Source organism: Urocampus carinirostris, chromosome 4 (genome assembly GCF_059441175.1).
Source record: "Urocampus carinirostris isolate Australia breed hairy pipefish chromosome 4, RoL_Ucar_1.0, whole genome shotgun sequence".
Taxonomy (NCBI): Eukaryota; Metazoa; Chordata; class Actinopteri; order Syngnathiformes; family Syngnathidae; genus Urocampus; species Urocampus carinirostris.
Window position 1 is genome coordinate 6977710 of NC_142352.1, and position 16235 is coordinate 6993944.

The 16235-nt window shown below is 39.9% G+C and overlaps 1 protein-coding gene across 2 annotated transcripts in view; it reads left to right on the plus strand.

Moving 5' to 3' along the window:
• The window catches only part of LOC148366738 (zinc finger protein basonuclin-1-like), a 33390-nt gene that overhangs the window by 5574 nt on the left and 11581 nt on the right, over positions 1-16235 (plus strand). For both annotated transcript variants that reach the window (XM_088333139.1, XM_088333138.1), the window contains exons 2-4: positions 4117-4219; positions 8474-8709; positions 12912-14860. In XM_088333139.1, coding sequence (XP_088189265.1) covers positions 4117-4219; positions 8474-8709; positions 12912-14860 — 2288 coding nt within the window. The remainder of the gene's footprint in view (positions 1-4116; positions 4220-8473; positions 8710-12911; positions 14861-16235) is intronic.

Genomic DNA, 16235 nt, shown 5'->3' on the forward strand with positions numbered 1-16235 from the left:
CTTTAACTGGATTACTTTCAATTACTTTTGGATGACTCCAATACCAAATATGCTAATAAAAGACAAAAGAAACTCAATATGAATACAATGATGACTCCCAACACGTGGTAAGCTTTCCCTCCTGGCTTTGATCTCTTTGATCTCCGGCAAAACGAACATAAAATGCGACAGAAACAAAATGAAAATAGATCCAAACCGCTTGCCAACATCATTTTTTGCCGTTCCATGTATTCCAAGCCTGTACAAAATTTAGTAACTTTATTGATATTTAGTTTCTTTTGTCTTTTATGAGCATATTTGGTATTGGAGTCATCCAAAAGTCATTAAAAGTAATCAAGTTAAAGTAACCCTACCCAACCCTGCCTATTAAACACACCAATTATATAACAACAATTGAAATACTATTAATAATAACAGTTATGATATGATGATGTTCCAAAGTTTGACTCCACACACAGACATACTTTTCCTGGTGGTTCTCACCTTTGGGATTATGAATTTACTACAGCCCCTTAACTTATAATTTCTTTCTTTCCGAGTGAATAATTTTTGGATGTTTTCTGGGATATATCATATCGTAAAAAAAAGAAAACATTTTTTGTTTTGGTAGGAGAGAGTGTGTATTAATTTGGGCATCCTAGTTGCAAAAATACATGAGCTATCATACAAACATGCATTTTTTTGTCACGAGTTGGAAGGGGTGACCGGACCAGAACGGAGGCAGGAGGGGGAACTCAATTGCGTGACGATCCAAAACTTTTATTTACCAAAATATAAGTTGTCCATAACTCAGGGACAAGACAGAACAAACAGGCTTTAACAAAAACGTGCAAACACAGGCTTCTTCCAACTCAACTAAACAGGACAAGGCATAACAGAACGGACAATGTGTATATAATGAGCCAGCACCCGCAAAACCCACAATCCAGCCTTAAATAGCAGACACGCGATTAGTTGAACTGCTTCAGCTGGTGCCCAGGGGGCGGGGCAGACCGGTCGACAAGGCGACCATGACATTTTTTAATCTACGAGAATTGTGTATTAATTTTTTTGGGAATAAAAATTTAAAAAAAAAAAAATTATTTGACATGACATGATCCCAGCTAACATAATTGTCCGCCATCTGTTTTTGTTGACCTTAAATAGCAGTTGTGCAGTGAAAATTTTTACCAAATCTTCTAATTTTAATAATTTGGACTGCAGGAATAAAATATGTGTATGATCTCGATATCCTACCCTGTGTGTGGTTCTAATTGGACGTTTTTGGAGGAGTGAACTTTTGTCAATATTGCCCCAGATTTGTTAAGTATGGCAAAACTAGAGAACGATATAATAATTTTTTTAGCTTTAAATACAATGAATTATAGTTTAAAATGAATTTGGCTTTATCTCATCTCATTAGCCGTACCGCTTATCCTCATTAGGGTCGCGGGGATGCTGGAGCCCATCCCAGGAATCATCGGGCAGTGGGCAAGGGACACCCTGAACTGGTTGCCAGCCAATCGCAGGGCACACGGGGACAGACAACTCGCTCGCTCATTCACACCTAGGGACAATTTGGACCGGCCAATTCACCTGAAATGCATGAAACCGGAGCGCAAGCACAGGGGAGAACATACAAACTCCGCACACGAAGTCTGGAGCTGGATTTGAACCCACGACAGGTTCCCATGAACTGTGCCGCACAAGCGCTAACCACTGCGCCGCCGTGCTGCCTTTGGCTTTATTAATATATGAAATGCTTTTAGATACTTTAGTTTGTATGTGCCTGATGTGTGTTTTCCAGCTTAATTTCTTGTCTATTATCACCCCTAAAAACGTAACTTCCGATACAGTGTCTATTGCAGCGCCATCCATTTTTACTTCTGAACCTTGATTTGCCTTGCAATGACCAAAGAATATTACTTTGGTTTTATTTAAATTTAAAGAGAATTTATTTGTATCCGTTGGAATTAAATATCAAAATGGTCCGTTTACCAAATCGTTCGAATTTTGTTTCTTGATGGAAAAGATAAAGAAGAAAGCTGACATTTTCACACATTTTCATTAGCAATTTAACGAAGTGTACTCCATCGAAAATGGGCGATTTAGTGTCGTCGGAGTCTCTGGGAAACCTTCTCTCTCCAGTCCGCTAGCTTCTCCTCTCGGCCCACGTCTTTCCGCAAGATGGTGTGCCGGCTCCTCCCTTGGGCGTGCCAATGAAGCCCAAAGTGAGCTCCACCACCTCGTTGCGATATCTGGAAAACTCAAAACAGCACCGAGCGTTTCTTTAAAACAATGCCTGCCGTCCTCCGTCATCGGGGCCTTTCTGCGTCGTCGGATGTGCAGATTATCTTATCAGCCTTACGTCCCGTTCCCGCCGTTCCTGTAAACAAGATTTTCTACCAGGGTGCCCTGAACTTTCACGGCTAATTGAATAAAGGCACAGTCAGTAACTACAGCATTAAACTCTATAAATGTAACTTGTATTCAATCTTATAAAATCCTTTATAGTCAAATATATATAATCCTTCACCATCCATACTTCAAACTGGAAACGTTGCTCCTAATTTTTATCAAGCAGTTGGCGAGGGATAGCATTGGTGAAGCTTGTACTTGCAAAAAAGCGCTTGCCATTTACGATGACCTACTGAAAAGAAGTGGTGGTGAAAGTAATACTTCCTTTACTTTTAAAGTGAGACGGGGTTGGTTTGAAAAATTCAAACATAGAACAGGTATCCATTGGGGTTACTAAGCATGGGTTAGGGTCTTTAATGTTGTTTGGATACACGTTTTTTTAATGTTTTAGGTATTTTTTTGAATGGGTGGAACAGATTAGAATACTTACCATTGTTTCCTATGGGAACAAAAAATTCAGTACTCAATCGACAACCAGAAACGCATAATGGTTGAGGACCGAGGTACCACTGTATTCATAAATTTACCAGGAAACAAATCAAATACGAAACAATTTCAACCTTTTTGGGACTCAATAAATCCAAAGTCAGCAGCACAAAATACCTGAAGAAAAAAAAAATTTGATTGATCACAAGAGAAAAATAGCGGCTCTTGATTGGTGGGTAGTCGGCTCCCCCTTCTAAGAGGAGGCTCATAAAGCTGTTTCGCTCACTGACGACTTGAGTCAAGTTATGTTTATTTGTGACGCGCTTAATCACTTGAAGTCTCAAAGGGCTGTACAGTCTACAGACTATGAATACGCCCTGATCTAAAACCTTCACGAGGGCAAGGGAAAACTCAAAAACCCCAACATGAGGAAAACGAAGAACCCTTCCCAACCTCACACCTAACATTAAGCCCATAGCACAACAAAGCAGTGAGTTGCTGTGCCACGCAACCGTTCATCAAGCAGAGAGACCCGACACCATACACTGGTTTACCCCCTTTGCGTCATATGGTTCGATCCAACTCTGAAAGGCCCGACTGAATCCACATCACCGTTTTGTTTCATTAATCGGTGAATTATTGGAAATGACAAAGGATGACAATGACGGTCAAGATGAGTCTCAATACTCTTAAGTGACTGCGGGAGGGAGACGTATTTTATGCGGTATATTCATATTGATATGGCTCTGGCACAATTATTATTTCATAAATTTTATTAAATCATGAAATGTCACACACAGGGTTCCCCCACGGTCTTAAAAACTTGAAAAAGTCTTCCATTTCTATCATCTTTGTTTCACTCAAGGCTAACACATCAACCTTCCTTCCGATCTCCTCTTTCTTCCACTCGGTCGCTTTACTTCCACATCCTCTCACATTTAGTGACCCTATAGAGTCTTATATGTGTGATAGCGCTTATAACTGTATAATAAGCATACTAACAAAAGTATGGAACGTAGTGTTGTATAATTATTTGTCATTTTCTACAAATTTTTCCCTGATTAACGGAATATGTCGTTCATTCACACACCAATAGCGGCCGTGCAGCCATGTAAGGCGCCAACCTGCTTATTGGGGGAATTAAGGGTTCTTCGTTCTTTGCGTTTTTCCGTATAGATTTTCGTCTTAAAACGCATAATAACCGTACTTTGTACGGCAAAAACGTACAGGTTGACAGGTTTGATTCCCATTCTGTCGTTGCTGTGCGAAATGACATAACGTTTGCATTTTTAGGCTATCAGCTGCATGTTGTTGAACTGCAACTGTGAAAACTTCAAGCCGGGGAAACTCAAACAACGGCAATGCGAAAACTGCAAGCACGGCTGGGTCGCACACGGTGAGTGGAGTATCTCTATCAAACCCAAAGCAAAAAAAAAATCATACATTTTAATTTCTTAAAGGGACAATGTTTGATAATTTACTGTATCAATGTTTTAATCCCTGTATCTACTTGATAAAACAAGTTTTCAATGTACAGTGATCGCTCGTTTTTCACAGGGGTTGCGTTCTCAAAACGTCCCGCGATGGTCAAAACCTGCGAAATTATTTCTAAAATAATCAAGAACAAACCCAAACAGGCTCAAGTATTTAACAAATGAAAGTACTGTACTTTTTTTTCTCAAGGTTTCTTCATTTTCCTCATGTTGAGGTTTTTTAGTTTTTCCTTGCCCTCATGTTGGTTCCAGATCAGGGGATGGTGTCATAATAGTCTGAAAAAAATAGTCTGTGTAAAAACCTGTGAAGCCCTTTGAGACTCTTTGTGATTAAGGGCTATACAAATAAAAATGACTTGACTTTTTAAACAATTATTTTTTATACACAACTTTAATTTTAAACGTAATGCAGCCCCATAGTTCAGAGACCTTAGGTTCAAATCTAGCTTAGGTTCAAATACCGTAAATTCCGGACTATAGAGCGCACCTGATTAGAAGCCGCACCCACCACACTTTAAGAGGATGACCACTTTTGTACTTACACAAGCCGCACCTGTATATAAGCCGCATGCGCCCACATTAAAACATGTAACACAATCACAAAATTAACCCAAACCCGACTTTGAGTCCCGCGATTGGAACCAAATATAAAGTCCACAGTCCAAAAATCACAGCCGGCGAAATGAACGGAAAATGATACCGGTACTTAAGGTTTGATGCAGACCTGCAGAGTTCGGCTCCCGTTGAAAATAATCCAAGGGAAAAAAATGTATATTTCCAAAGATAAGGGTGGGAAAAATGTATATCCACTATTGTCCGCCGCGTCCACAAACACGTCTCACCTTTCCTCCACTTCCTGTCAGCCCCCGTTGTTTTCGCCTCTTCTTTTTGATTCGCCCGTGGAAAACATATCAGAATAAGTCTCTAAAATAAATACATGACAAAAATATACAGTTGCAAATACATATTATACATGGTTACACATATTTACAAAGAAAGACGGTACACCGAGAGAGTTTTCAAAGCTTTAATACTAATATTATAACTTTCATCCCAAACCGTGCCTGTGAAGGGTAGCAAAACGCTACTAGGAACACGCTCGCAACACAGTAAGCGGCACTGTTAAAAAAACTTACCGTACTTGTAAAAATCACGGTAAACCGCCCTCATCTTCCTCCTTATAAGTGACGTCATCAAAGTCGTCTTCCTTCGGTATGGGAAAGAGACTGTCGTATAGACGTCGTCCCACACTCCCTTATTCAAAACACGCTAGTAACACGCTTACAAAGTAAAATTTACGTGCAGCAGCTCTGTTACCTTCTCTATCGGACTGCTCGATTGCGTTTAGCTTGAGAGCTGCGTCATGTGCCTTTCTTTTTGCAATTTGCATGATGAGGATATGTCCACGCTAATTTAATTTGTGCACAAGCTAAGTAGTTGCAGTCTTCCTCGGCACATATATTCCACCGGTCAAAATCTTACCTTTTGTACTCGAGCGCCGAAAAATGACATAAATTGGCCGCATCACTGAATAAGCCGCAGGGTTGAAGGCTTGGGAAAAAAGTAGAGGCTTATAGTCCGGAATTTACGGTAATAGAAATTATGACACTCTCTGATGCCATCTCCTGGCTTAAAGTCATGGTTGCAGCCTGTGCATGATGTGCGTGCAAGTACGTGCATTTCTTAGATGCGCTGGAATAAACTCTTTTGGGTAAGCTTTTTCTTACTCTTAGCATTTTTATGCTAATCTGAAAAATGGAAAAATAAAACAAAAACAAGCATGACATCCCTCTCCAGCAGTCCTCCTTTCATCGAACCTAATGTGTTCCACCCCGAACAGCTTTGATAAAAGTAAGATAAAAGAAGATAGGCTCAATGGAAAATAAAGCATGACACATCACAGAGAAAATATTTAACTTTAAATTTTTTAAGGACACTTCAAACGACGCACCCCATCTTTAAGCACATAAGGTCCGATTTTTTTTTGTAAACAATGTAATAAACTACCGTAATTTTTGGACTACGAGCTGAAACTTGAATGTGGAAAACATTTTAAACACTGCAGCTTTAAATACGTGGAGGCACAGAGGAAAACGGCAAGCTGCTCTTTTCCACATCGCATGCGTTGTCAATGAAAAACACACCAGTGAATCCTGAAAACATGTACGACGCCCTTCAAGAGAAATGAGTCAATGTTTTCACCAACTTCATTCATATAATACATAACAGGGACAGTTTAACTGAAGAGTACCTGTACTTTATTGAATATATTTTAACTTTTTCACCCATAAAATCAAGATCTCAATTTAGACATCCAAATTGAACAGCAGTTCAAAATGCTACACTTCTCTTTCCAAATCATCGGCATCACTGTAAGGTCGCTGAAGATTCCTTTAATCCTCCAGGAACGGTAACAATCGAATGCAGTTTGGTCAATTATCGCTGCAACTACCAATGACAACCACAAAAAAGACTCGTCTGTGTTGCAATCTGGCACTATTCTCCACAGTGTGTACCGTTTCCCAAATGGTTCAAATTAGTTATCTGACTCCATTAACCAAACACAACCTTCATTTCTTGATGGACGAGAAAAGCCGACATTTTCACACGGAGGCAGATTTAATTTCTTTAACTATTTAACGAAGTGAACTCCATCGAATACGGCCAAATTAGTGTTGCTCGAGTCTCTGTCGAGCCTTCTCTGAAGTCCTCCAGCCTTTTTTCTCTCGGCCCACGCCTCTCCGCAAGATGGTGTGCCAACTCCTCCCATGGGCGTGCCAATGAAGCCCCCCTAGCTCCACCACCTTCTCAACATCAGGGCCGTGTTCTCAAAACATCGCCTGCCGTCCTCCGTCAGAGTCCTGTTATCAACAGAACTATTATATATTCTGAATTCGGAACGGCGCAACCTGTCATTGAACTATAGCCTACTCGGTGAAAATCTTCATTGCACTCAATGAATGTAACTTGTATTCAACCGTATAAAATCCTTTATAGTCAAATGTATAAATCCTTCAAAACTTAAATCGTTTTGTGCTATGTCCTTGCACAATTTCTCGGGGTACAGTCCAATGCAATGTTCCCTGTAATTTTCCTTACGGGTCTGAGCGTTCACACAAAGTCGGTGAGCAATGCTTGAAACAACAGTGAGCAACCATAATCCCAAGTGTGGCAAGATAATTCATTATCAAACATGTCCAAAACTTGACATCAAGTTACATTTTGCTGAGTTTCCGGCAATGCTAAATGATTTTTCTCTTTTGAATGAATTGACTCATGTACTATTGCAAAAGTTGTACGGCCTACAAACGTCGTTTGTTCTTACAATTCTTTCACAAGAAATCCATTTCTTTTTATTTCCTGATAGATTTTGTTGCATAATATTAACATTTTTGGGGGGTTATTTAGTCGGTTGTAAGATACAGAACTGTACTTAATCACATTTTTAGTGGAAGTACAATGTTGGCAACAAGATTCACTTGATAGAATTGGAAATTATCTGAATGCAACACAAACTTTTTCTTTTTTCCATGTTTTTTTTTCCTACTCTTTTTTTAAATTCCTTTAAAAAAAATCTCATTGTGTTTATTTTTTCCGAGCTGTTACTTTTTTCCTACATTTCTTTCTTTTCTTTTTTCCTTCTTTTTTCTCTTCCTTTTTGTTTCTTTTTTTTCTCAGCTTTTCACTACTTTTTCATTTTGGTATTTTTTTCTTTTTTGTTCTATTCCCCCCTTCCTTTAAGTCATGTTGTGCATAATTTTACATCATATTTGGTCATGTTGGGATTAAAGAAGCAAAAACAACCCGAAGAGCCGTTTAGGACCCGAAAGAGCCGGTTCTTTTTAGTGAGCCGAGCCAAAGGAGCCGGTTCTCGACAAACTCTACTGACTTTACTCAACTTCGTTCCACTTCGCCTCGACTTCAAAATACCGCATTTAGGACACATTGTCAGGGGAACCCGTGTATTTTTACCTTCATGCACTGTAACTTTGACTTAAGTCGCTTCTTAATTAGTCATTTTGAGCCACATATTTTTGTGCGCTGGCTCGATTTTCTTTTGCGCCGAGAATGTGCGAGCAGTGCGCAATTAGAGGGAACACTGTCAATTAAGAAACATTCCCTCCACTCCCCTCCCAAATTTTGTGTACACGTTCTAGCTCTGAGTAAACTGAAGGTGCAGCACATGTACCAGAACGGCCAGGTGGAGATGGTGCATTCCAACGTGGTGTTCGACATCTGCAGTCTGATGCTGTACGGGACCCAAGCCGTCCCCATACGCCTCAAGATCCTCTTGGACCGCCTTCTCTCGGTTCTCAAACAGGAAGAGGTGATCAAAATCCTTCATGCGCTCGACTGGACCCTGCAGGACTACATACGAGGATATGCGCTCCAGGTAAGGAAGAGCCGCTGACAAATGTCAATGGAAGGGTTTTCGTGCATCAGAGTATGAATTGGCTGGGTTGGGTAGGGTTACTTTAACTGGATTACTTTCAATGACTTTTGGATGACTCCAATACCAAATATGCTAATCAAAGACAAAAGAAACTAATTAGGAATAAAAATGATGACTCACAACAGGTGGTAAGCTTTCTCTCCTGGCTTTGATCATATTTGGTATTGGAGTAATCCGAAAGTCATTGAAAGTAATCCAGTTAAAGTAACCCTAGCCAACCCTGATTTTATGTTAGTTTTGCCGGAGATCAAAGAGATCAAAGCCAGGAGAGAAAGCTTACCACGTGTTGTGAGTCATCATTTTATTCATATTTAGTTTCTTTTGTCTTTTATTAGAATATTTGGTATTGGAGTAATCCAAAAGTAATTGAAAAAAATCCAGTTAAAGTAACCCTACCCAACCCTGATTTTATGTTAGTTTTGCCGGAGATCAAAGAGATCAAAGCCAGGAGAGAAAGCTTACCACGTGTTGTGAGTCATCATTTTATTCCTATTTAGTTACTTTTGTCTTTTATTAGAATATTTGGTATTGGAGTAATCCAAAAGTAATTGAAAAAAATCCAGTTAAAGTAACCCTACCCAACCCTGATTTTATGTTAGTTTTGCCGGAGATCAAAGAGATCAAAGCCAGGAGAGGAGGCTTACCATGTGTTGTGAGTCATCATTATATTCAAAATTATTATTTTTTTGTCTTTTATTAGCATATTTGGTATTGGAGTCATCCAAAAGTCATTGAAAGTAATCCAGTTAAAGTAACCCTACCCAACCCTGATTTTATGTTAGTTGTACCGGAGATCAAAGCCAGGAGAGAAAGCTTACCACCTGTTGTGAGTCATCATTTGATTCATATTTAGTTTCTTTTGTCTTTTATTAGCATATTTGGTAGTGGAGTAATCCAAAAGTCATTGAAAGTAATCCAGTTAAAGTAACCCTACCCAACCCTGATTTTATGTTAGTTTTGCCGGAGATCAAAGCCAGGAGAGAAAGCTTACCACGTGTTGTGAGTCATCATTTTATTCCTATTTAGTTTCTTTTGTCTTTTATTAGCATATTTGGTAGTGGAGTAATCCAAAAGTCATTGAAAGTAATCCAGTTAAAGTAACCCTAGCCAACCCTGATTTTATGTTAGTTTTGCCGGAGATCAAAGAGATCAAAGCCAGGAGAGAAAGCTTACCACGTGTTGTGTGTCATCATTTTATTCCTATTTAGTTTCTTTTGTCTTTTATTAGCATATTTGGTAGTGGAGTAATCCAAAAGTCATTGAAAGTAATCCAGTTAAAGTAACCCTACCCAACCCTGATTTTATGTTAGTTGTACCGGAGATCAAAGCCAGGAGAGAAAGCTTACCACGTGTTATGTGTCATCATTTTATTCCTATTTAGTTTCTTTTGTCTTTTATTAGCATATTTGGTAGTGGAGTAATTCAAAAGTCATTGAAAGTAATCCAGTTAAAGTAACCCTACCCAACCCTGATTTTATGTTAGTTGTACCGGAGATCAAAGAGATCAAAGCCAGGAGAGAAAGCTTACCACGTGTTGTGAGTCATCATTTTATTCTTATTTAGTTTCTTTTGTCTTTTATTAGCATATTTGGTAGTGGAGTAATCCAAAAGTCATTGAAAGTAATCCAGTTAAAGTAACCCTACCCAACCCTGATTTTATGTTAGTTTTGCCAGAGATCAAAGCCAGGAGAGAAAGCTTACCACGTGTTGTGAGTCATCATTTTATTCCTATTGAGTTTCTTTTGTCTTTTATTAGCATATTTGGTATTGGAGTAATCCAAAAGTCATTGAAAGTATTCCAGTTAAAGTAACCCTACCCAACCCTGATTTTATGTTAGTTGTACCGGAGATCAAAGAGATCAAAGCCAGGAGAGAAAGCTTACCACGTGTTGTGAGTCATCATTTTATTCTTATTTAGTTTCTTTTGTCTTTTATTAGCATATTTGGTATTGGAGTAATCCAAAAGTCATTGAAAGTAATCCAGTTAAAGTAACCCTACCCAACCCTGATTTTATGTTAGTTTTGCCAGAGATCAAAGCCAGGAGAGAAAGCTTACCAAGTGTTGTGAGTCATCATTTTATTCCTATTTAGTTTCTTTTGTCTTTTATTAGCATATTTGGTATTGGAGTAATCCAAAAGTAATTGAAAGTAATCCAGTGAAAGTAACCCTACCCAACCCTGCAAACGAGTTATAGTAATCCTTTCCAGCCATAAACGGCTTCTGACTAGAGTCGATTGTCGAACACAAGCTCTTCCGTTTTGAGTCAAGTACGTTTTTAATCACGTTTTTTTTTCATGGATACCAAACGAGTCAAGTTTGGTTATTTTTTTCTTTAGAATTATAGTTCGTATTGCTCTTTTGTAGCACTTTAAAGCGGGCGTGTCATCCTAGGGCCCACAGGCTGCATCCGGCCAGTTGGATGATTTAATCCGGCCCACCATAACTAAGTATGTTAAAAAAAGAAGAAAGCCTCCTGTTCATTTTTATCAAAAGTTGTAAAAAATAAAATAATAATAAATGCAAACCAAATTCCTCTTTTCTCTGCTAGAGGGCAGTAAAGATGTAAAAGAGCTCCAGCCCAGTAAAGGTTCTATCCATGTTAGGGACCAATTTGTTTGTGAGTTGCTTCAGCGCTATATTTTGTATGTTTAAGGCTTGTATAAGTAACCTGTATTGTTTTGTACTAAAAAATAAACATTTCATAAAATAATATGCTCTATAAAGATAAATAAGTTGAACTTACTTTTGGAAGATAAGCTTCAAGTGTCACGAGGGACCGGACCAGAACGGAGGCAGGAGGCAGGAAGGGAGAACTCAATTGCGTTGACGATCAAAACTTTTATTTAGTAAAATAAAAGTCATCCAAAACTCAGGGACAAGACGGAACAAACAGGCTTTAACTAAAAACGTGCAAACATAAGTTTCTTCCGACTCAGACAAAACAGGACAGAGCAAAACAGAATGGGAGATGCAGACAGAAAATGCAAGCAGAAAATGCAATGAGCCAGCCTCCGCAAAACCCAAAACCCCCCTTAAGAAGCAAACGCGCAAATTAGGCGATCTGCTTCAGCTGTTGCCCAGGGGGCGGGGCCAGCTGGTTGCCACCACGACCATGCTGGACACCACATCAAGAGTTAGGCGACTTCCTCCTCCGTGGTAAAAAAACGTCCGAAAAGAAGCGATCCAACCATTTTTTTTCAACCGCATCCAGCTTTCTTATTCCACTTTCATTTCAAAAGAAACAGCTCGCCTCTTCTTTACACTCTACACCAACCATATTGAATGAACGCACGAGATATTAAACAATAACAATGTCAAAGTTCTTAGCGCGCTGGAGATACAGGATAGAATTTTTACACACAAACTAGGAAGTGGATACGGATTTCTTCTTCAGGGTGGATGCCGGGTGTCCTCTCACAGCGCCACATGCCGGTAGTGGCAGAAAGAAGCACTACACTACTGTCTTGTACAAAATGTCCGGATATTTTTCGACATCCCGAAAAAAAATGTTCGTATCTACAGTTTTTCGTAAGTAGAATGGTCGTAAGTAGGGGAGCGTCTGTACACATTACAGAACTTCATGAGAGAAGAGACATAAACCCCAAGGTTTCCAGGGGTTCCCAAAAAAGGATAAGATTTCTTCCTTCTGCAACCCCTTGCTTATTTTCTCATCAAGAATCCATGAAAATAAATAGGATTCAGTCAGTCAAGATTCAGATTCAGATCTACTTTATTGTCATTCTTGTACACGTGTATACAGAACGAAATGTCGATACATCTGACCCGCACAGTTTTCTTGAATGTACAGATATAAATAAATGCTGTACTGAGTTAGAGTATTGAAGTACTAATAATATGCTAAATAATTATAGCTATGTATAGTATTATACAGTAGTGCAAGGAGTGCAAGAGGAGCAGCTAACCAGATGTGCAAAATGGGCAGTCAGGTGAACAAGTCACTATACAATAACAATAGAGTACGGTAGTGCAGAGGAGAACAGAAGACAAATCTAATGTTAAAATGTCTGTTCTTCTTCATTTCACTCCCACTTCCATTCCATCACATCAAATCCGATCCCCTCTCCACCTCTCTTCCTTGTTCTTCTATGCTGTCCGGATCCCCTTCTTTCGTCGTCTCCAGGATGTCGCAGGAAAAGTACTGGATCGTTGGGCGATCATGACATTTGAGGAAGAGATCGCAACCTTGCAGCAGTTCCTGCGCTTCGGTGAGACCAAACCTATTGTGGAGCTCATGGCGCTACAAGACAAGGAGGGCCAAGCAGTATTGGTTCCCAGTACTCGCACCATCTCAGATATTCGTACATTTATTGAACGGAACACCCTGTGTCCTCCTACCAATTTATCTGCCAAGAATGCAGAAAGGCAGAAAGGAAACAGCATGCACCACTTTGAGAACCTCCACCAAAGCAAGTCTTTCATGCTGCCTTTCCAGCTGTTAAACCCAATCCCAGCCCTTGTTCTAGGCTTTCCTGCCGCTCCATCTGAACAGATTCACCACCAACACCAGGAGTCTAAACGATGGTCAGTGGAACACAAGAATCCAAGGCAGGCTGATCAGGAGTACAGCAATCCAGAAAGCCAGAGTTTCCACGATACTCCATGTCCAGAAGACCGCATCTGTTCCAACGGTGTCACACTCACTGCTATTCAAGATCAAGTGAGAGACAAACCAGTGGAATGTCTTTCCCCAGCACCGAAGACAGAAGTTGAAGATTTTTCAACCGGTGACAACTACTTTGAATGCCCCCTTGCACCAGTCAGGCTTTCTGAGACAGTTCAAAGGTCCCCTGTTGATAAGATGTGCAACGGAAGAATCGGTTCGGGTATTTCAGTAGAAGGTGGGGTTGGAGGGTCTATGAAAAAGGGCCGTGTCTTTTGCAATGCCTGTGAGAAGACGTTCTATGACAAAGGCACTCTTAAGATCCATTTCAACGCGGTGCACCTGAAGATTAAACACAAATGTACCATCGAAGGATGCAACATGGTGTTCAGTTCCCTACGAAGCCGCAACCGCCACAGTGCCAATCCTAACCCGAGACTCCACACGCCCATGAATCGCAACAACAGAGACAAAGACAGACGCGACAATTCTTCTGCCGAGGATTACTCTCCCGAAGATAAAATGTCCGATTGTCTCCTATCCGCGGCAGTCTGTTCTGCTGAGGTTCCCAAATCCGTTTCCAGCGACATGATGAATCAAGTGGATTGTGGACCTAAGATGCACAGCAGCTCGTTTCCCAGTATAGGCCAGACTGGTATTCCCATCTCAAATTTAAAGACAGTCCAGCCAGTCTTGCCTTTCTACCGTAGTCTTGCTGACACTCCAAGAACACTACCCTCACTCTCACCAGTGTCATACTCTGTGTCTTTGAAACCTTCTACTGTTCCTGAAGTTTGCACGACAGACCCCATACCCAAGAAGAAATCTAGAAAGTCAAGTATGCCAATCAAAATAGAAAAGGAGACTTTCGAGCGAGATGAGCCAATTGGAAAGGGGACCAACTATGAAGAAGTTATTCCGTCAGAGGAAAAAAAACAATGTAGTGGCCGAGAAGCAGACGGACACGCTGATTCTATGGAAAACGGGCTTGACCGTGAGAATGAAAGACTATGTTTTGATCAAGATTCAGAAAGCGAAGATGGAAGACCTTTATTGGATCAAACCATTGGGATCTTCCATGAGGAGCATGAGGATGTCGCCCTGCCACAAGAAGAATCAAAAAACAAGTTATTCCAAACCCTTCATGACGATCTGTTTTTAGACAGTCCAGAGTTTAGTATTAATGAAAAAACCTGCGAAGACAGACACATTTCGAGGCATCGATTTCCTCACGTGAATGGACTCCAACCCTCCGACCAGAAGAAGGAATCATCTGAGACTTGTGGAGATTGCCATGATGAATCCTGTTCCACCGCTTACGAGTTCTTCCATTGTGAATTATGTGGTCAGACCTTCAAAATCTGCGACAGTGTCAAGATGCACTACCAAAATGTGCACCTTAAAGAGACGGACGTATGCAAATTGAATGGCTGCAGTGGAACATGTCACTCACGCAGGAGCCGAGACTGGTGAGATTAAGAGAAGTTTTCTTCTTTTTTGGTTATATCACAGGAATTAGGGGCAGTAAGTGCGTAGTTATGCTTCTGTCCATTTGCCCCAGCATAGCTGTGACCAATGTTCCCTGTCATTTTCCTTACGGGTCTGAGCGTTCACACAAAACCGGTGAGCAACGCTTGAAACAACAGTGAGCAACCATAATCCCAAGTGTGGCAAGATAATTCATTATCAAGTTACATTTTGCTGAGTTTCCGGCAATGCAAAATGATTTTTCTCTTTTGAATTGACTCATGTACTATTGCAAAGGTTGTACGGCCTACAAACGTCATTTATTCTTCCAATTCTTTCACAAGATATCCATTTCTTTTTATTTCCCGATATATTTTGTCGCATAAAATTAACATTTTTGGGGGCTAATTGAGTCGGTTGTAAGATACAGAACTGTATTTAATTACATTTTTTAGTGGAAGTACAATGTTGGCAATAAGATTCACATGATATCATTGGAAATTATTTGAATCCAACACAAACTTTTTCTTCTTTTTTCCGAGTTTTTTTCTACTTTTCTTAAATTCCTTTAAAAAAAAAATCTCATTGTGTTCATTTTTTCCGAGCTGTTACTTTTTTCTTTTTGTTCTCTAATTAATTTTTTCCTACATTTCTTTCTTTTTTTCTGGCTTTTTCCTAAATTTTTCCTCCCTATTTTCTCTTCCTTTTGTTTCTTTTTTTCTCAGCTTTTCACTACTTTTTCATTTTGTTTTTTTTTCTTTTTTGTTCTATTCCCCCCTTCCTTTAAGTCATTTTGTGCATAATTTTACATCATATTTGGTCATGTTGGGATTAAAGAAGAAAAAACAACCTGAAGAGCCGTTTAGGACCCGAAAGAGCCGGTTCCTTTTAGTGAGCCGAGCCGAAGAAGCCAGTTCTCTACTAACTTCGTTCTACTTCGACTCGACTTCAAAATACCGCATTTAGGACACAACGTCAGAGAAACCCGAGTATTTTGACCTTCATGCACTGCAACTTTGACTTAAGTCGCTTCTTAATGAGTCATTTTGAGCCCTCATTTTTGTGCGCTGGCTCGATTTTCTTGTGCGCCGAGAATGTGCGAGCAGTGCGCAATTGCGCACGCGGGCAGCTTAGAGGGAACACTAGCTATGACTATGTAACAGATGCCCCCAAAAAAGGAAATTATAACAATTGATAAAATCAACAGCAATGAAAGAGAAATGTGTTATCCATAGCAATTGAAACCTTAAAACATGTCATCTAGTAAACAATCACGATCTTTTGAAAGAAATAACATCTCAAAAATAGCTCCCTACTGTGCATGATTCAGAGCTCTATCTATCTATCTATCTATCTATCTATCCATCTACTTTGGTC